The sequence below is a fragment of the Hylobates moloch genome, unplaced genomic scaffold (genome assembly GCF_009828535.3).
Source record: "Hylobates moloch isolate HMO894 unplaced genomic scaffold, HMol_V3 SCAFFOLD_9, whole genome shotgun sequence".
Taxonomy (NCBI): domain Eukaryota; kingdom Metazoa; phylum Chordata; class Mammalia; order Primates; family Hylobatidae; genus Hylobates; species Hylobates moloch.
In genome coordinates this window covers 5799374-5818224 of record NW_026652284.1, presented here as the reverse complement: position 1 = coordinate 5818224, position 18851 = coordinate 5799374, and the positions used below count along the sequence as shown (strand labels likewise).

The 18851-nt window shown below is 60.3% G+C and overlaps 4 protein-coding genes across 17 annotated transcripts in view; 3 read left to right on the top strand and 1 right to left on the bottom strand.

Annotated features, from left to right (window-relative positions):
- PLEKHG5 (pleckstrin homology and RhoGEF domain containing G5) overlaps positions 1-2165 on the top strand; it is a 35578-nt gene extending 33413 nt beyond the window's left edge. For 5 of the 8 annotated variants that reach the window (XM_032758742.2, XM_058444170.1, XM_032758744.2 and 2 more), the window contains 3 exons: positions 44-249; positions 705-1466; positions 1720-2165. In XM_032758742.2, the coding sequence (XP_032614633.1) occupies positions 44-249; positions 705-1466; positions 1720-1729 (978 nt within the window). In that variant the 3' untranslated portion in view covers positions 1730-2165. Of the gene's footprint in view, positions 1-43; positions 250-704; positions 1471-1719 lie in introns of those variants that run through there. The other 3 variants (XM_058444173.1, XM_032758741.2, XM_058444174.1) reach the window with 2 other exon arrangements.
- Positions 1-18851, top strand: part of NOL9 (nucleolar protein 9) — a 239836-nt gene that overhangs the window by 88692 nt on the left and 132293 nt on the right. The gene's annotated exons all lie outside the window — the stretch shown is intronic.
- On the top strand, positions 2282-8512 carry TNFRSF25 (TNF receptor superfamily member 25). 2 transcript variants are annotated; one of them, XM_032758752.2, is made up of 10 exons: positions 2282-3235; positions 3752-3872; positions 4090-4224; positions 4603-4770; positions 4869-4947; positions 6170-6225; positions 6325-6432; positions 6631-6668; positions 7123-7303; positions 7536-8512. In XM_032758752.2, the coding sequence occupies exons 1-10, from the start codon at positions 3197-3199 to the stop codon at positions 7862-7864; spliced, it is 1254 nt and encodes a 417-aa protein (XP_032614643.1). In that variant the 5' UTR covers positions 2282-3196; the 3' UTR covers positions 7865-8512. The 2 variants fall into 2 exon arrangements, with proteins under 2 accessions (XP_032614643.1, XP_032614644.1); XM_032758753.2 differs by having other exon boundaries at positions 6634-6668; positions 7536-7992.
- Positions 8353-18851, bottom strand: part of ESPN (espin) — a 36674-nt gene continuing 26175 nt past the window's right edge. For 3 of the 6 annotated variants that reach the window (XM_032758749.2, XM_032758750.2, XM_032758751.2), the window contains 5 exons: positions 17697-17842; positions 17349-17612; positions 12058-12137; positions 11949-11960; positions 8353-9302 (listed from right to left, as the gene is read on the bottom strand). In XM_032758749.2, the coding sequence (XP_032614640.1) occupies positions 9155-9302; positions 11949-11960; positions 12058-12137; positions 17349-17612; positions 17697-17842 (650 nt within the window). In that variant the 3' untranslated portion in view covers positions 8353-9154. Of the gene's footprint in view, positions 9303-11948; positions 11961-12057; positions 12138-12555; positions 14888-17348; positions 17613-17696; positions 17843-18851 lie in introns of those variants that run through there. The other 3 variants (XM_058444169.1, XM_058444167.1, XM_058444166.1) reach the window with 3 other exon arrangements.

Below are 18851 nucleotides of genomic sequence, written 5' to 3'. Positions count from 1 at the left end.
GTCACAACCCATTCTGTCCTATGTACCCCAACATTGCCTGCAGAACCAGCTGCAACAGCTGCGTGCACAGGAGCCCCCAGGCAGCCAGCAGCCCCTGCAGAGCCTGGAAGAGGAGGAGGATGAGCAGGAGGAGGAAGAGGAGGAGGAGGAGGAGGAGGAGGAGGAAGGTGGCGAGGACAGTGGCACTTCAGCTGCCAGCTCCCCTACCATCATGCGGAAAAGCAGTGGCAGCCCCGACTCTCAGCACTGGTACGTCTGTTCATGACCACCCAGCAGGTCAAACCAGAACAAGTACTCCAGCCCAGGACTCCCGAAAGCCCAGCCACGCTCCCTTCCTCCCAATGGTCTCTTGTCATGAACACTGTGGGAGCGGGGCTCTGTCTCCCCCCGAGTCCAGGTGGGGAGGGCAGACACCTTTCCATGTGCTGCCAGCCCTGATCCATTCGTGGTAGCTGCCTGGGGTGCTGTGCTGAGGATCCTTAGGGCAGATCCAGCCTTGGTAGGGAAGAGTGCTGGGCTCGCTACTGAGGTCTGTTGTGGGCACTGGAGCTGGAAGATCTGCCACACCTGCCACATGCTGCCATCTCTGAGCCTCCAGCCCCAGGAGGGCAGAGGGTATAAACCACTGTGCATTGCCCAGCCTGGGGCTGCCTCAGGCCATCTAGTTTTCATGGCCTGGGCTAACTCTGCTCCTGGCCCCACAGTGCCTCAGATGGCTCCACGGAGACCCTGGCCATGGTTGTGGTAGAGCCTGGGGACACGCTGTCCTCCCTCGAGTTGGATGGCGGTCCTTTCAGCTCCCAGTCTGATGAGACCTCTCTCAGCACCACTGCCTCATCTGCTACGCCCACCAGTGAGCTGCTGCCCCTGGGTCCGGTGGACGGCCGCTCCTGCTCCATGGACTCTGCCTACGGCACCCTCTCCCCAACCTCCTTACAAGACTTTGTGGCCCCAGGCCCCATGGCAGAGCTAGTGCCTCAGCCCCCAGAGTCCCCACGAGCTCCTTCCCCTCCACCCTCGCCCCGTCTCCGCCGCCGCACCCCTGTCCAGCTGTTGACCTGCCCGCCCCACCTGCTCAAGTCTAAGTCGGAGGCCAGCCTCCTCCAGCTGCTGGCAGGGGCTGGCACCCATGGGACACCCTCTGCCCCCAGCCGCAGCCTGTCAGAGCTCTGCCTGGCTGTTCCAGCTCCAGGTATTAGGACTCAGGGCTCCCCTCAGGAAGCTGGGCTCAGCTGGGATTGCCGAGGGGCCCCTAGCCCTGGCAGTGGTCCTGGGCTAGTCAGCTGCCTGGCCGGGGAACCTGCAGGCTCCCACAGGAAGAGGTGTGGAGACCTGCCCTCAGGGGCCTCTCCCAGCGTCCAGCCTGAGCCCCCACCAGGGGTCTCTGCCCAGCACAGGAAGCTGACCCTGGCCCAGCTCTACCGAATCAGGACCACCCTGCTGCTTAACTCCACGCTCACTGCCTCGTGAGTGGCCTGGCCTGGGGTAGCGCAGGTGGCTCAGGGCACTGGCATGGGGGGCCTACTCATGCCTGCGAGCATCGCATTTGGGGAGGGTCATGGTGGAGGGAGCCTGAACCCTGCCCAGTGTCTGGGTGCAGGGGGCTGTGGTGGGCAGCAGTGAAGGGGCCTGAGGAGTGCTGTGGGGAAGAGAGGGTGACCAGAGCCACTCTGAATGGCATCAGCCAAAGAAGGACTCTCTCCCCTCCCCACCCTGTAGGGAAGTCTGAGCAGAGGGAGGCCCCCAAGAGTGCCATTGACCAAGAGACAGCAGACAGCCTGCCTCCTGGGGTGTGCTGGCACCTGCTTCAGCTGCTGCCTCCTGTGTGCATGAGCCGGATGCTGGGCAGGATCCCTGCCTACGCCCGGGCCCGATTTGCGCTTTGCCAGACTGGATGGAGTGGAGGAGGCCCAGGCCACAGTACCACCCCACCTGCCCAGGCAGCCCCTCATCACCTACTCCCGGAAGTTACCAGCTCAGCTCGAGTCTTCATGGCTGGGTTCCCAGGCTGCCCATCCCACTTCTACCCTCACTGGCTTCCAGTGGGATTCGCTCCTGTCCTGCCCCCACCTTCCCAGTCCCACAGGCCACCCCTGGCTTGGGCTGGGTTCTGTAAAGTTACGTATTTATTGAGCTTTTGGTTCTTTTATAAAGACTTGTCTAGACTCCTCTGGGAAGAGTCCTTTGCTTTGGGGCCCAGTGACTCGGGGAACTTGAGTTCAGGGTGGTCTTGTGTTCCTGTGCCCCTCCACTTGCCACGGATGGGCCATGGATGGAGTTGCCATGGGAAGCACCGGGAAGTAACGGGGGGTGGGGTGCCACCAGACCAACACTCCCAGACTTCCCCACCTTCAGCCACCATCAGATCCTCTCCCCAGGTGCTCCCCTGGGATTCAGGGCTGAATCTGCCCAGTTCCCACACTCAGGTCAGCCCTCTTGGGAAGGTGGGTCCTCCATGGGGGTCCCTTCGGGTACTTTTTTTTTTTTAATACAGAGCCTCACTCTGTCACCCAAGTTGGAGTGCAGTGGTGTGATCTCGGCTCACTGCAACCTCTGCCTCCCAGGTTCAAACGATTCTCCCGCCCCAGCCACTCTAGTAGCTGAAACTGCAGGTGTGCACCACCACGCTGGGCTAATTTTTGTATTTTAAGTAGAGACGGCATTTCACCATATTGGTCAGGCTGGTCTCGAACTCCTGACTTCAAGTGTTCCGCCCACCTCTGCCTCCCAAAGTGCTAGAATTACAGGCCTGAGCTACTGCGCTTGGCCCCTTGCGGTACTTTTGGCCCAACCTCCTCCATGGCTGGGAGCGCGGAGGCCGAGAGAGAAGTCATTTGCCCTGGCTCTACCTTGAAGTGGTTCTCAGGGTTCGGGCGAGACTCGGGGTGGGGACCGAGATGCAGCTCTATCCTGTGCCCCTGGTCACAGCAGGCAGCCCAGCGCTTCGCGTGTTCTCCTTGGCCTGTCCGCTGCAGCCTAATGAGCTCAGGTCTAGGCCGAGCAGAGGGTGCACCCGGTCGGACTCGGTTGGGCTCGGGCGGCCCCGCCTCCCCCCGCCCGCCAGGCGGGCCCTTCTCGATGGCGCGGGGCGGGCCCTGCGGGCGCGGGGCTGAAGGCGGAACCACGACGGGCAGAGCGCACGGAGCCGGGAAGCCCCTGGGCGCCCGTCGGAGGGCCCAGCGCGGCGCGGAGGGCTATGGAGCAGCGGCCGCGGGGCTGCGCGGCGGTGGCGGCGGTGGCTGCGGTGAGTTGAGACGCAGGAGGCGAGGGGCAGCTTTGAGCCCTGTCCCAAGAGCCTCGGTGAAGGAAGGGGCCCCGGGCGCGTCTCCACTCCAAGCCTCACTGGGGGCTGGGTTGGCGGCCCCTTCCGACCTCGTTAGAGGCTCCGCCAGGGCGTAGCCCTTCCACTGAGAGGAAACCCCTCCCAGGAGGGTCTGGGGGCCCAGGCAGAGCATTATCAGTGTCCCTCCCTCAACAGAAAGCATGGGTGGGGGTGGGGGCGCTGCCAGGTCCCTGCTCTGGTGGAGGGGAAACTTGTGAGGGGCTGGCAAGCACCCCCTCCGAAGCCTGGTGTGTGCGCAGGGGGAAGGAAGTTAGTTTCCTCTCCACCCATGGGCACCCCTTCTGCCCGGGGCCTGGGAAGTGGGCTGCTCTGTGGGCAAATGCTGGGGCCTCCGAAATGGAGGAGACGCGGCAGGGAGAGGCCCCACGTGGGCAGCTGCGCTGAGAGTCAGCAGCACCTGTCCCCCAGGCGCTCCTCCTGGTGCTGCTGGGGGCCCAGGCCCAGGGCGGCACTCGTAGCTCCAGGTGTGACTGTGCCGGTGACTTCCACAAGAAGATTGGTCTGTTTTGTTGCAGAGGCTGCCCAGCGGGTAAGTGGCCACAGGGGTGGGAGAGGCATGGGGCAGGCAGGGCTGGAGAGGTGGCGGGCAGGCCAGGGAGGTAAGAGGAGGCTGGCAGAGGAGGTAGGGATAGGCTGACAGAGAAGTAGGGAGCTGGAGAGACAGAGGGAGGGAGGGCAGGGTGGGAAGCAGGTCGGGGGTTGCTGGGCAGCCCCTCTGCCTGCCTGACCCCTGCCTGGTTCCACAGGGCACTACCTGAAGGCCCCTTGCACGGAGCCCTGCGGCAACTCCACCTGCCTTCTGTGTCCCCAAGACACCTTCTTGGCCTGGGAGAACCACCATAATTCTGAATGTGCCCGCTGCCAGGCCTGTGATGAGCAGGGTGAGGGGCTTCTCAGTGCTTGGCAGGGAGTTCCTAAGGACAGGCCTTTCTGAAGGAAGTGGCTGGCTTGGGCCCAAACTTGGGGTGTGAGGGTCCTGCACCCACCCTTGCCAGAACCCTCCACCCTGATCCTCCTTCAGGGTGCCCTTGCCCCTTCTCTCTTCCTGGTGACCTTCCCATCTCTCCATGTGCCTTGGCCTCTGGTCAGCCTCAATCTCTGAGCTTCTCTCTTTTTTAGGGTAGCCCTGCGCCTGTCTCTCTTTCGCCTGTTTCTGTCTCCATTATCTTGGGGGCGGGGGTCTGCCTCTGCCTCTCCATGGGAGCCTTTGGCCCTGACTAACTAACTCTCCACTCCCCATCTCCCTGCACCCCCACCAGCCTCCCAGGTGGCGCTGGAGAACTGTTCGGCAGTGGCCGACACCCGCTGTGGCTGTAAGCCAGGCTGGTTTGTGGAGTGCCAGGTCAGCCAATGTGTCAGCAGTTCACCCTTCTACTGCCAACCATGCCTAGACTGCGGGGCCCTGCACCGCCACACACGGCTACTCTGTGAGTACCCCCACCCAGGGCTATCTACTCCCAGACCCCCTTCTCCCTGCCTGCCCCACTCCTGTCCCATGGTGACGCATGCCTCTCCTGGATTGCAGGTTCCCGAAGAGATACTGACTGTGGGACCTGCCTGCCTGGCTTCTATGAACACGGCGATGGCTGCGTGTCCTGCCCCACGTAATTCCTAGCTGTCGTGGGATGGAGGGAAGGGCGGCTGGGGGAAGGGCGGCTGGGAGCAGGGCAGGGGCCTGGGGTGGGGCAGGTGCTGCTGGTTCAGGAATAGGAAGAGGGGACAGGGAGGAGGGAGCTTGGCCCTGCGATGGGTGGGCCCCACTTCAGGCAAACTTAGTAAGAGAAACCTGGATCCACCTTAGCCAGATAAATAAGGGTATGTGCCTTCACTTTCAGCTAGCACTCCCCCCAGCGATCCTTCTAGCCACATGTTACAGATGATTTGTCACTTATACAGAGAGTCACATTGATATAGCTTTAAAACTTGAGCTGAAGGAGGTTGAGGCGGCAGTGAGCTATGATCGTGCCACTGCACTTCAGCCTGGGCAACAGAGCGAGACCTATTAAATAAATAAATAAATATTACATCTATTAAATAAATAAATACAAAGGGCTGAGAGTCAGGACTGTGCTGCTAGTTCTCTAGGGGATCTTGGGCAAGTTCAGAGAATTCGCGTCTCTGATGTGTGGTGTCCCTTTCTCAACATGGGATGTTAGCAGCTTCTTCACAGGCCTTTGATCAGAGGTAGGGACTTTCTGTATCTATTCAAGTCTTTTTTTTTTTTTTTTTAGATGGAGACTTGCTCTGTCACCCAGGCTGGAGTGCAGTGGCACGATCTTGGCTCACTGCAACCTCTGCTGCCTGGGTTCAAGTGATTCTCCTGCCTCAGCCTCCCAAGTAGCTGGGACTACAGGAGCCCACCACCACCCCCGGCTAATTTTTTGTATTTTTAGTAGAGACGGGGTTTCATCGTGTTAGCCAAGATGGTCTCGATCTCCTGACCTCGTGATCCATCCACCTTGGCCTCCCAAAGTGCTGGGATTACAGGCATGAGCAACCGCGCCCGGCCTCCATTCAAGTCTTTATTGAATACCTGCTATGTTCTACACACTGTTCTAGGTGCTGGGGATGCAACAGGGGACAAAATAGGCAAAATCCCTGTCCTTTTGGAGTTGACATTCTAGTGACTCTTCATGTAGTCTAGAAGAAGCTCAATGAATAGTGTCTGTGGTTGTTACCAGGGACACAATGACAGGAACATTCTTGGGTAGAGTGAGAGGCCTAGGGAGGGAAGGGTCTCTAGGATAGAGCAGATGCTGGGCAGTCTTAGGGAGTCCCTCCTGGCATGCACCCCCTCATCCCTCAGGCCACCCCCATCCCTTGCAGGAGCACCCTGGGGAGCTGTCCAGAGCGCTGTGCCGCTGTCTGTGGCTGGAGGCAGAGTAGGTGGTGTGCTGGGAATGCGAGTGGGAGAACTGGGATGGGCTGAGGGGAGGCGGGTGAGGGGGGGCAACCACCCAACACCCACCAGCTGCTTTCAGTGTTCTGGGTCCAGGTGCTGCTGGCTGGCCTTGTGGTCCCCCTCCTGCTTGGGGCCACCCTGACCTACACATACCGCCACTGCTGGCCTCACAAGCCCATGGTTACTGGTAAGTACACACACACCCACAGACGCACCCAGAAGCCTGGGGTCAGGATGGGTAGCCCAGAGTCTACTCAACCCTGATACAGAAGGGGAAACTGAGGCAGGGAGTGTGGGGTGCAGAGGAACCCTAGAGGAGCTGTACCAGCACCCAGGTCCAGGGGGCTTGCCTGGTCGCTGACTGCAATCTCTCTGTGTCTGTCAGCAGATGAAGCTGGGATGGAGGCTCTGACCCCACCACCGGTAAGAACCTCACTGTGTGATTCTGGGCTGCCTTCTAGAGCTGGAAGATCAAGCCTTATTGTGATCCCTGGAGCTTGGCACGTGGCCAGCACAGGGTAGACCAAGCTGACAGAGGTGTTGGGAGCTGAGTCATCAGTGGATGAGACCAGCACAGTGCCTGCCCTCAAGGGGTGCTCAGTCAGCTGGAGTTCAGATTCGTACACAGGAGCTAACAGTTCAATGGAAGGAGAGCCCCATGGTGCTGGGGGACAAGAGGAAGGAGGCGGGGGCAGGGGACTCAAGGCAGAAGCAAGAGTTCTGCTGGGCCACAGTGAGAGCAGGGCCAACTGTGGGAGGTGTCATTGCGGGGGTGTCTGCTGACTGAACCAGGGACTGTCCCCTCCTGGAGAGGCACTGCAAATAAGGGGCCTTACTTGGCAAGCAGGGCTGACCTGGGGCCCCTCTTGGCTTCCAGGCCACCCATCTGTCACCCTCAGACAGCGCCCACACCCTTCTAGCACCTCCTGACAGCAGTGAGAAGATGTGCACCGTCCAGTTGGTGGGCAACAGCTGGACCCCTGGCTACCCCGAGACCCAGGAAGCGTTCTGCCCGCAGGTGACATGGTCCTGGGACCAGTTGCCCAACGGAGCTCTTGGTAAGGGACATCAGTGGCCTGAGGCCTTGACCCCATTCTCCTGTCTGCGGTGGGAAGTTGTGGTTTCACAACGTGTTCCCTTTCTGCCCCCTAACTGACCGGGTCTGCCCTCTGTGCCCTGACCCATCGGATCCAGCAGGCTTCAGCCCTGGGGTACCCGCACGAACGCCCCTGACTCCGCCTCCCGACCGCGGCCCACGTACCCCATTGGCTCTCTCTGGCCCTGCCTCAGGCCCCGCTCCTGCGCCCACACTCTTGCCAGAGTCCCCAGACGGCTCGCCCGCCATGATGCTGCAGCCGGGCCCGCAGCTCTACGACGTGATGGACGCGGTCCCAGCGCGGCGCTGGAAGGAGTTCGTGCGTACGCTGGGGCTGCGGGAGGCAGAGATCGAAGCCGTGGAGGTGGAGATCGGCCGCTTCCGAGACCAGCAGTACGAGATGCTCAAGCGCTGGCGCCAGCAGCAGCCCGCGGGCCTGGGCGCCGTTTATGCGGCCCTGGAGCGCATGGGGCTGGACGGCTGCGCGGAGGACTTGCGCAGCCGCCTGCAGCGCGGCCCGTGACACGGCGCCCACTTGCCACCTAGGCGCTCTGGTGGCCCTTGCAGAAGCCCTAAGTACGGTTACTTATGCGTGTAGACATTTTATGTCACTTATTTAAGCCGCTGGCACGGCCCTGCGTAGCAGCACCAGCCGGCCCCACCCCTGCTCGCCCCTACCGCTCCAGCCAAGGCGAAGAAAGAACGAACGAATGTCGAGAGGGGGTCAAGACATTTCTCAGTTTCTCGGCCGGAGTTTGGCTAAGATCGCGGTATTAAATCTGTGAAAGAAAAAAAAAAACAAAAAACGGCTTCTTGGTGTTTCTGCCGGGCTGGGGTGTTAAGTAGCCTGGACTTTTCTCGAGGGAGTCGAAGGGGACGGGAATCTTGTCACCCCGGGGTCTGGCACCCATGGTGGAGTCCAGTGTGGCCTTAGCTCCCAAGCCTGCCCCTCCTGAGTACACTCTGGCCCAATTACCCCGAGAAGGAGAGAGCAAGTTGCGGCCACAGCGAGTGAGTGAACCGGAGCCCAGATGAGAGCGCTTTAATGGGGCTGCGAGGTGGTGGGGACAGGGTCGGGATGGGGTGCAGCAGTTGGAGACACAGGGTCAGGGCCCCTTATCCTCCATTCACTCCACCAGGGCAGTGAAAGAGTCCCGGCAGCGAGTGGGTCTGGCTGGGGACGGGGCGAAGACTTGAGGGAGGTGGGGCCAGAGGTGGGGTCCCGGGGGCCGCAACTGCGGCCGGGCCAGACAGGCAGTTTTCATGTTTCTGGTAAACAAATGACTGAGAGGAAACCCTTGGCGGGGATAAGAAATGAGGCCCGGGCAGGGCCGCGCGCAGATCTGGGTCAGGGAGGAAGGGAAAACCCCTTCCCCGAGCTCGGAGCCTGCCTCCACCCAGGATGCGCCAGCGACGCCGGTTCCGGGGTGCGGGGGAGGGGGCTGCATCCTGGAGGGGGCTGAGCCCCGCAGGAAAACAATGTCACAACCCACGGGGCTGGGGAGAGCTCTGCACTCTTTGATATTCAACGAACATGCAAATATATGTAAGTCGGCATGCAAATAAGCAGCATTTGTTGTTGTTGTTTGCATCAGCAGCTTGGGCACTTTTTCTGGGCAACCGGGGCGGCGTGTGCACTCCAGTGTTGCCAAGGGCTGGGGATGCGGGGACCAGGGTGGGATGTCAGGGAGGGTTTCCAGCGCAGGAGGGGAGGGCTGTGCGGCTCCCAGCCCTTCCACCGGGGCCTGGCTGGCTGGGGCTGGGGCGGGGGGCCCCACGGAGCTGTGAGGCTGCGGGCAGGAGTCTGCGGCCTCTAGTACTTAGCGATGTCCCCCTTCTTCAGGATGACCTGTCGCTGCCAGGGCGCCAGCTTGCTCTCATCGTAGCCCAGCGTCCGCAGCTTCTCTGACTGCTCCTTCTCGCGCCGCAGCTCCTCCTGCTTCTGTCGCTCCTCCTGTTTCCTGAGGCAGTGGGAGGGTGGGGCAGACCCGGTGAAGTCTGGGGCCAGATACCCAGGCTAGCAGAAAGGGTGGGGCCAGGCACCAGGCAGAGGCCAGGTCACCCATGCAAGGGGTGGGTTACTGAGGGCGGGGGCTGGGTTGCTGAAGACAGAGGGGCTAGATTGGGGGCAGAATGGGGTTACTGGAGCACAGGGGAGCTGGGTGAGTGGGAGGTTGAGGCTGGATTATTGTGGGCTGGGGTGTTACTGGAAACAGAGGTGCTGGGTCACTGTGTGGCACCATGTGAGGAGGTGGTATTGCTGGGTGCAGCAGCAAGATTACTGGGACCAGGACTTGAGTTGTTGGGGAGCTGTCAATATGAAGTATGGAGGACTGGGGTGGGGCTGCTGGGGAGCAGAGAGACCATATAATTGAGAAACAGGGACTGAGAATTAGAGACAGGTTATTAGAACATGGAGGGTAGATCTGCCCTGTTGACAGAGTAGTCACTAAGCACATGTGGCTGCTGAGCATTTGAAATGTGGCTGGTCTAAATTGTGATGGATTGCAGGTGTAAAATGTGCATGATATTTCAAAGACTAAGTTTTATTACTATTTGAGACACGGTCTCGCTCTGTTGCCAGGGTGGAGCACAGTGGTGAGATCATGGCTCACTGCAGCCTCAACCTCCTGGGCTCACGTAATCCTCCCACCTCAGCCTCCCAAGTAGCTGGAACCACAGGTGTGTGACACTATGCCCAGCTAATTTCTTTTTTTAATTGAGACAGAGTCTCGCTCTGTCACCCAGGCTGGAGTGCAGTGGCGCGATCTCAGCTCACTGCAACCTCTGCCTCCCAGGTTCAAGCGATTCTCCTGCCTCAGCCTCCCGAGTAGCTGGGATCACAGGAGCGCGTCACCATGTCCAGCTAATTTGTGTATTTTTAGTAGAGACAGGGTTTCACCATGTTGGTCAGGCTGGTCTCGAACTCCTGACCTCAGGTGATCATTCTGCCTCAGCCTCCCAAAGTGCTGGGATTACAGGCATGAGCCACCGAGCCCGGTCCGCCCAGCTAATTGTCTTTTTTTGAAATGGAGTCTCACTCTGTTGCCCAGGCTAGAGTACAAAATGGCATGATCCTGGCTCACTGCAACCTCTGCCTCCCAGATTCAAGTGACTCTCCTGCTTCAGCCTCCCGAGTGGCTGGGATTACAGACATGCGCCATCACGCCCACCTAATTTTTATATTTTTAGTAGAGACTGGGTTTCACCATGTTGGCCAGGCTGGTCTTGAACTCCTGACCTCAGGTGATCCACCTGTTTCAGCCTCCCAAAGTGCTGAGATTACAGGTATGAGCCACTGTGCCCAGCCCCGTGTAGCTAATTTAAAAAAAATTTTTTTGTGCAGGCCTGGTGCGAAGGCTCACGCCTGTAATCCCAGCACTTTGGGAGGCTGAGGCGGGTGGATCACCTGAGGTCAGGAGTTCGAGACCAGCCTAACCAACATGGCAAAACCCGGCCGCTACTAAAAATACAAAAATTAGCCGGGCGTGGTGGCGGGCTCCTGTAATCCCAACTACCTGGGAGGCTGAGGCAGGAGAATCACTTGAACCCAGGAGGTAGAGGTTGCAGTGAGCCAAGATTGTGCCATTGTACTCCAGCCTGGGCAACAAGAGCAAAACTCTGTCTCAAAAAAGAAAAAAAAGGCCAGACTTGGTGGCTCATGCCTATAATGCCAGAACTTTGGGAGGCCGAGGCAGGTGGATCACTTCAGGTCAGGAGTTTGAGACCAGCTTGGCCAACATGGTGAAACCCCATCTCTACTAAAAATACAAAATTAGCTGGGTGTGGTGGCACACGCTTGTAATCCCAGCTACTTGGGAGGCTGAGGCAGGAGAATCACTTGAACCCAGGAGACAGAGGCTGCATGAGCCCAGATCGCCACTACGCTCCAGATTGGGTGACAAGAGTGAAACCCCATCTCAAAAAAAAAAAAATTTTTTGTTTTTTCTTTTTTTGTAGAATGAGGTCTCACTGCATTGCTCAGGCTGGTCTCAGACTTCTGGGCTCAAGTGGTCCCCTGCCTTGGCCTCTCAAAGTGCTGGGATTATATGCGTAAGCCACCATGCCTGGCTAAAGACTTACTTTTACAAGAGGAGTATAAAACATCTCATTAATAATTTTCATAATTGATTATGTGTCGAAATAATATTTTTGATATTTTGTGCCAAATAAAACAGTACTAAAATTAAGCTCACCTATATCCTTCTACATTTTCACTGTGGCTACTGGAAAATTTTAAATTACATCTGTGGCTTTTCATTAAATTTCTACTGGACAGCACTGGGCTGGGTGAGATTAGTAGGGGCAGAAAGTACGTTCTGAGGGCCAGACAATCAAGGTGATTGATAGTGGGGTTAGGTTAACTGAAGGGTAGAAAAGGCCAGGTTAATAGGAGGCAGGGACTGAGTAACCGGGAACAAAGTTATCAGAGCATGAGAGAGAGATTCTGCGGGACAGCGGTCTGGGACATTATAGCGAAGAAAGAGGCTGTGCTACAAGGGCCAAGAGACGGGAGGATGCACTCAAGTTGGCCTGGATGAAGGGGACCACCCTCTGCGACTTGGGTGGGGATAAGGGTGGCAGGTTGGGGCCAGCCCTGCACTCACCGCTTCTGCTCCCTGGAAGGAAAAAGAGACAGTGTCACTTGGTACCTCCACCTCACGGACGCAGTCAAGACACCCTGCCAGGCCAGCCTCTGCCTGACCCCCAGCTCACCTCTCTTCTTCCAGCTTCTTCCGCAGGAGGTCCCGCCTCCAAGCGGGCATGCTGGCCAGCCGGGCCTCCTCCTCCTCCTCCTGAAACACAACCACAAAGCTTCAGGGCCTGCAGGGGCTGGGAGATATGGGGCACCCTCAACCTCGGGACCTGAAGGAGTCAGGGTCACAGGAAGACATCCTTTTGATGCACTTCTGTGGGACAAGTGGATGGAGGTGCCTGGTCACACCCCCTCAGAGCTGGCCTCCTTTCCCCTAGTAACCCAGACCCTTGTGTCCTACAGGAGGCACCAGAGAGATCAGAGCTGAGTGGGACAGAAGCAGAAAACAAGTAGCTAGGACCCAGAGGTCCTGAGCCTAATTCCCCACAGAGGCAGGTGGCCAATGGCCACAGGCCCAAGACCTCTGGGCAGACGCAGATGCGGGCCCCCACCCAGCCTCTTGGCTCAGGGAGACTCAGGCTGCCCCTGGCTCCCCTGCGAAGGACCTTCAGCCCATGGTTGCCCTCTTCCCAATAGAGTAGATACGTGCTCTACAATCGTGGGGCTGCAATGACATCAGGGGCAGGTGTGGTGTCCAACGTAGGCAGTTTACAGCAAAGAGTTTTATTTCCTGAATGTTACAGAGGAGAAAGGGTCTGTACACGGCACACTTCACACCGAACACTGCACACGTGGCTCCCTTGACCTCAGCCAAGGAGGTAGCTGTGAACTCCAGTGGAAAACCAAAGAGCAGGCCACACTGCCGCAAGGAGGAGCCGCAGCCCCTCACTCAGAGGGGCTTCTGCTGCTGCCTGGCTCCTCCACACAGAGCTCAGCAAGTAAACGGGGTCAGAGGGGGGACACCTGGTTTGTTCTGTCCCTGCCCTGCCTATCCGATCAACGCCCCACAGCCTGCCACGATGGGACCTCAGAGGCTGAGGCAGCCTGGTCCTGGGCCCTCCGGGCTGCTCAAGGCCACAGTCCTGGGTTCTTCCCGCTGCTTCCAGCCTCTGGAGGGCGTCAGACAGGCGTCCAGGCCCACGTTAAGACGCTCGAGAGTGAACTGTGAATTCCGAATTCCGCTGCTCAGATGTCAAACAGCTCTGCCTCCTTCTCTTTCCAGAAGGAGAAGCTGCGGTCGATGTAGCGGCAGATGTCCTCGTTGCTGAACTCGCCCATTTCAGACACCAGCTCCAAGGGGTCTTCGGCGGGGGCTTTGGAACCAGGAGAGTCTGAGGTCGGGGGAGGCGCGGCGGGCGGGGGCGGCGGCGGCGGCTGCGGCGCAGGGGCCAGGGCCTCGGGCTGCCCCTCAGGCGGGTCCCCCATCTGAACTGGAGCGGCCTCTTCGGTCCGCTCCTGTTCTTTCCCCTCCTCTTCCTTTTTTTTCGCCTGTTCTTCGGGGGCCGGCTCAGCCTCCAGGCCGTTTCCGAAGAACTGGTGCCTGAGGTCCTCGAAGCCGTCGCTCCAGCCGCGCCGGCCGGCCTCCACCTCCTCCAGCACCACGCGGTGGAAGAGGCGGATGCGCTCCCACGGGTGGCTGCCCAGCCGGTCGAACATCTCGTAGCACAGCAGGTGGCGGAACTTGCGTTCCTCGCGGCTCAGGCCCATCTCGAGTAGCTGGAAGTAGCCGAGCATGAAGAGGTCGAGCGTGAGGCTGTCGTAGCGCGGGGGTGCGCCGCCGTCCAGGGGCGGCAGGAAGTGCTGGGGCCAGTACAGGCCGTGCGCCAGGCCCGGGCTTGCCGGCACGCGCCGCAGCAGGCTCCGCCAGTGGCTCAGCAGCTTGCCCACCGCCTGCCGCTGCCTCAGCAGCTGCCGCAGCCGTTCGTCTGGGCTGTGGGCCTCGCCGTTGCTCGCCGGCAGCCGGGGGGCGTCCGTGGCCTCCAGCCCCGGGCCGGCACCGGAGGCTGCCACGCGGGGCAGCAGTCTGCGTAGGCGCGCCTGGGCGCGGCTGCCTGGTCCGCGGAAGGCCCAGCGGCGCCAGTGCTCCAGGAAGAGGTAAACGATGCGCTCCTTGCGCAGGTCGAGGTAGTCCTGGACGCCGCGCAGCTCCGTGCAGAGAGGCGGCCGGCGCGCCAGCTGCTCGGGCTCAGGCAGCGCCGCCTGGCGATCCTGTACCTCGGGCGGGCCCAGGGTGCCCAGGGGCTCCCAGTCGACCAGCGGGCCGTGGGCGGCGGCGGCGCTGGGCTGGCCAGAGCCGGCCGCCACGTAGTCCTCCTCCAGGATGGGCTCGCGGCCCGGGGCGCCAGCGGACTGCGGGGACTTGCGGCGCGGACAGCGCGCGGGCGTCGCGCCCCGTGCGCGCAGCTCGTAGGTGGCGCGGAGATGCTGCACTGAGACGCCGCACTCGAGGATCTCGCGCGCCACAGCCTCGCGGCACCAGCTGAGCGAGTGCGAGCGGCCCAGGCAGAGCGGCCCGGGCAGCCAGGGCGCGTCGGGCAGCGGCGCCAGCGGCTGGCCCGTGTCAGCGGTCAGCAGCTCCGCCAGGTGCGCAGGCCGGCCGCCCAGCGCGGCCAGCAGCGTGGCCATGCTCTTGAGCAGCGTGGAGATCTTGCTGCACCAGGCGGGCAGGCTGGCAGCGCGGCCATGCATTCGGCGCGGGTCGACGGTGAAGCGCGGCGCCGACAAGGCGGCCGAGATGGGCAGCAGCTGCTCCAGCTCCAGCTCCAGTTGCTCGAGGCGCGCCTCCAGCTTCTGCGCCTTGTGCAGCACCTGCAGGTTCTCGATTTGCTGCTCGATGCGGAGGATGTCGGCCTCGGTCATGAGCTCGCCAAAGGGCCCGAGGATGGCGTTGTGCTCGCGGGAGTACCTCCAGCCTTCGCGGGGGTAGCAGCACGAGCTGGTGGCCGTCAGCTAAGGCGGGGAAGACAAGAGAGGGGAGGGAGGCGCGTCTCCCTCTGGCCCAGCTCCCGCCGTGGCGCCGGGAACCTTTTGCATGTCCTGGGTGGTGTAATGGCTCCGCGGGGCTGCGTCTGCAGGGAGGCACCGCGTCTGGCCGGTGGGGGGTGACGCTGGGGTGAGGCTTCGGCCTGAGCCGCCGCTCCAGGCTCTGGGCAGTGTCCACTTTGGTCGCTGGCGGGGGGCACGGCCGGTCGCTGGTCGCTGCTGCGGCGGCAAGAACAGGCCAGCAGACGGGGTCTCCATGCCTGGCTTATTCGCTCATTACACCACCCAAGGAACTTGCGAAAGGCGTTGAAGCTGAGAGGCGCAGTGGCCCTCCCCAACCCATCCGAGGGCGGCTATTGACGCCTCTCCTCGCAGACTCATGACCCCTTCTCGAGCTCCCCTATGGCCCAAGCCTCTCCGCTCCCTGTGGTCAATGTTTTATGTGCAGAATGAGAGGCCACTCGGATCTTAAAGAGGCTGCAGCTGCAGCTTCCACTGAGCTGCCCACCCTTCCCCTCCCTTCGTCCTGCTGGACAGCTGGGCACCGTAATATTCTCATTTGCTCACTTTTCTCCACCTTTGATGTCCAGTTTTCCTCCCTGGGCCTGCCATCGCCTCCAGAGGTCCCTGATTCATCTTGACCCTATGCGATCCACTCCCCACATACAAATAGGAAGCAGCCTCTTCCCTGCTTAACACTCCCCGCACCCGGCTCCCCAGTGCTCCAGGAGAAAGTCCGTTCTCTTCTGGGCCTCTGGCCAGGTCTTGGTAACCTGGCCCCCACTGAGGTCTCTCCAGCTCAGCGACCCCCTTCCTCCAGGACAGTCACTTCCAGACTGCCCTGTCCCACCTGCAGCTCTTCAGCCCACTCTCCTCCTGGCCACCCCTCACTCATCTTCCAAGTGTCACCTTAGACATCACCTCCTCCTTCCCTAACACACCCCCCAGCCCACATATAAGGTGGCCGGTTAGGGCTGCCCCAGTCCCCTGCATTCCCCATTGCAGCTGGCTGTGTTGCATCAGCCCAGGTACTTCTCTCCACTGCCACCCACTCTCTCACGCTGCCCCATTTTGTGTGCTTGGTGACTCGCACACATGTCCGCAGCCACCTTAGAGCAGGCCTTGATATGTTCACCATGAATCCCCAGAGGCTACAACAGTGTGTGGGGCACATAAATGGCACTCGGGGGCCAGGCGTGGTAGCTCACACCTGTAATCCCAGCACTTTGGAAGGCCGAGGCGGACGGATCACTTGAGGCCAGGAGTTCGAGACCAGCCTCGCCAACATGGTGAAACCCCATCTCTACTAAGAATACAAAAATTAGCCGGGCGTGGTTGGCGGGCATCTGTAGTCCCAGCTACTCGGGAGGCTGAGGCGGGAGAATCGCTTGAACCCAGGAGGCGGAGGTTGCAGTGAGTCGAGATCGCACCACTGTACTCTCTAGCCTCAGTGATAGAGTGAGACCCTGTCTCAAAAAAATAAATAAAAAATAAAAATAAATGGCATTCGGGGAATAGTTGTTGGATGAATGAAAGGCAACTCATCCTGCCAGCCGATGCTGATCAGCCCACCTTACAGAGAAGGAAACTGAGGCTGGATGAGGCTCAGTATCGGCAGCTGGAAGGCGGCAGCGCAGCAATGGGGCCCAGGTCCCTAAGACTGAGACCAAAGCCCTCTTGGCTACTCAGTGTGGTCCTTGGACCAGCGTCATCAGCAGCCTCACCCAGGAGCTGGCTAGAAGTGCACAGCCTCAGCCCCTCCCAGACCTCCTGAATCCGAACAGGCCTTTTAACCAGATCCCAGGTGCTGGGCAGGTGAAGGAGAGTCTGAGAAAGGCTGCTGTCTCACTTCCAAGGACAAGCTGCTGGGGGTGTGTGTGGAGACTGGGAAAAGCCCCAAACGGGGTCGTGCCACCCTGCTTTCCCTAAAGAAAATGGCCGGGCACGGTGGCTCATGCCTGTAATCCCAGCCCTGGCCAACATGGTGAAACCCTGTCTCTAATAAAAATACAAAAAAATTAGCTGGGCGTGGTGGCATGCGCCTGTAATCCCAGCTACCTGGGAGGCTGAGGCAGGAGAATCATTTGAGCCCCGGAGGCGAAGGTTGCAGTGAGCCGAGATCGCACCACTGCACTCCAGCCTGGGCGACAGAGCAAGACTCTGTCTCAAGAAAAAGCAAGCAAGATACTCGGAGAGGCTGAGGCAGGAGAATGGCGTGAACCCGGGAGGCGGAGCTTGCAGTGAGCCGAGATCGCGCCACTGCACTCCAGCCTGGGTGACAGAACGAGACTCCGTCTCAAAAAAAAAAAAAAAAAGAAAAAGCAAGCAAGAAAGAAAATGGGAGGTCCTGAGGTTGGGGGTGGCGTGGGGGATGGGCTGTGCATCAGATGCAAACCCCAGGGCTCCCTGGGCACCCCGCCCCACCCACCTTCCGCCTCTGCTCCTCCTCCTCCTGCATCTTCAGCTGCAGCTTGCGCACCATCACCTGGCGCTTCCACTCGGGGATGGGCCGGCCCTGCTCATCGTGCGTGGGGATGAGCGCCTCCACGTCCAGCTGCACTCCCGGAGCAGGAGTAGTGGGCGGCACCGGAACCAAGCTTCCATTGAGCAGCGGCTGAAATCCCGCAGCTGGCGGTGTGGGGCTCCGGACTGGTGACAGTGCAGGTGACACAGACGGCAGCGGCGAATCAGGCTGCAGGGAGAAGCGGTGGGGCTGAGCGCCCGGTGGCCTAGGGCCAGGGAAGCCAGGTTGCAGGCTCCTGCTGGGCACGCCTACCTGGAAGGCCGGCTGCCCGCTGCCTGAGAACACTGTGGTCAGCCCCTTGCTCTGCGGTGTCGGCTTCAGGCTCTTGCCTGCCTTAATCTCAGCCAGTAGCTCCGAGTTGTCGCCCGTCGGGGACATCATGTTGAAAGACTTGGTGCCTATGCGGAGGCAGGAGATGAGGCACTGGCCAGGGTGGGGCTGCATCCCCGCCACCCCTCACCCGCCCCTCTGCAGCCCCCTTCCCAAGCCAAGATTGGATGGGTGCCCATCCTCGGGGCCAGCGGGCAGCTCTCCAGATCCCAGGCCCCGCAGGCAGCTTTCAGGGCCCCCAGAGGCGGGCCCTTGGTTCCCCGACTGTGGCAACCCCACCATCCTCCCCACCCTACTCACGGGATGGAGGGCCCGTGCCTGGAGGCCCCTGGGAGTTCATGGTGGCTCTTGGGCATATGTCCCCGCCCAGTCACTGACTGCCCAGCTCCAAAACACTACCTGGAATCAGCCACCTGACCTTTGTCCCAGGTTCCCTGGCTCAGCCCGGCTGGGGTGGAGCCTCCCTCTGGCCCTCTCCCTACATCAGCAAAGCCTCAGTGACCCTTGAACTGAGTCAATTGGGGCCTCCATGGACATACAGAGTCCGGACCCCAGAGTGCCAGTACTCACCTGGTCCCCTCCCTCCCCACCACACCCACAGACAGACGCACAAGCAGACACATTGGTTGCAAGCTGGGAGCACATTTATGGCAAAGCACAGCTCAGCTCTGGGGGCCCAGGAAAGCAGAGCCCTTACTAAGGCTACGGGAGGCACCCAGGAAGAAGGGCAGGTGGGTAATATGCAAACACCCAGGGCAGAGTGTGTATTTTCCGGCTTAGCTGGAGGAGGCGAATGGAGATTTGGAGAGAGAGGTCTCTTTAGCCCCGATGAAGGGGTCAGGTCTGGGAGGGAGGAATAAAATGGGCCGACAGCTCTTGGATTCCCAGGCTGGGGATCCCAGAGTGCAGTCACGGGGAAGAGAAGAGTAGGAGAATGGGAAAATCGGTGTGGCTGGCTCATTTATTTAGGCAAAACCATCAGCCAGGCGCAGAATGCTTGGGTGCATATGTGGGTATGAGGGTAGGTATGAGGTGCAAGGCCCCACCCATGCATCGAGGTTCTCTCGCCTGCCAGCC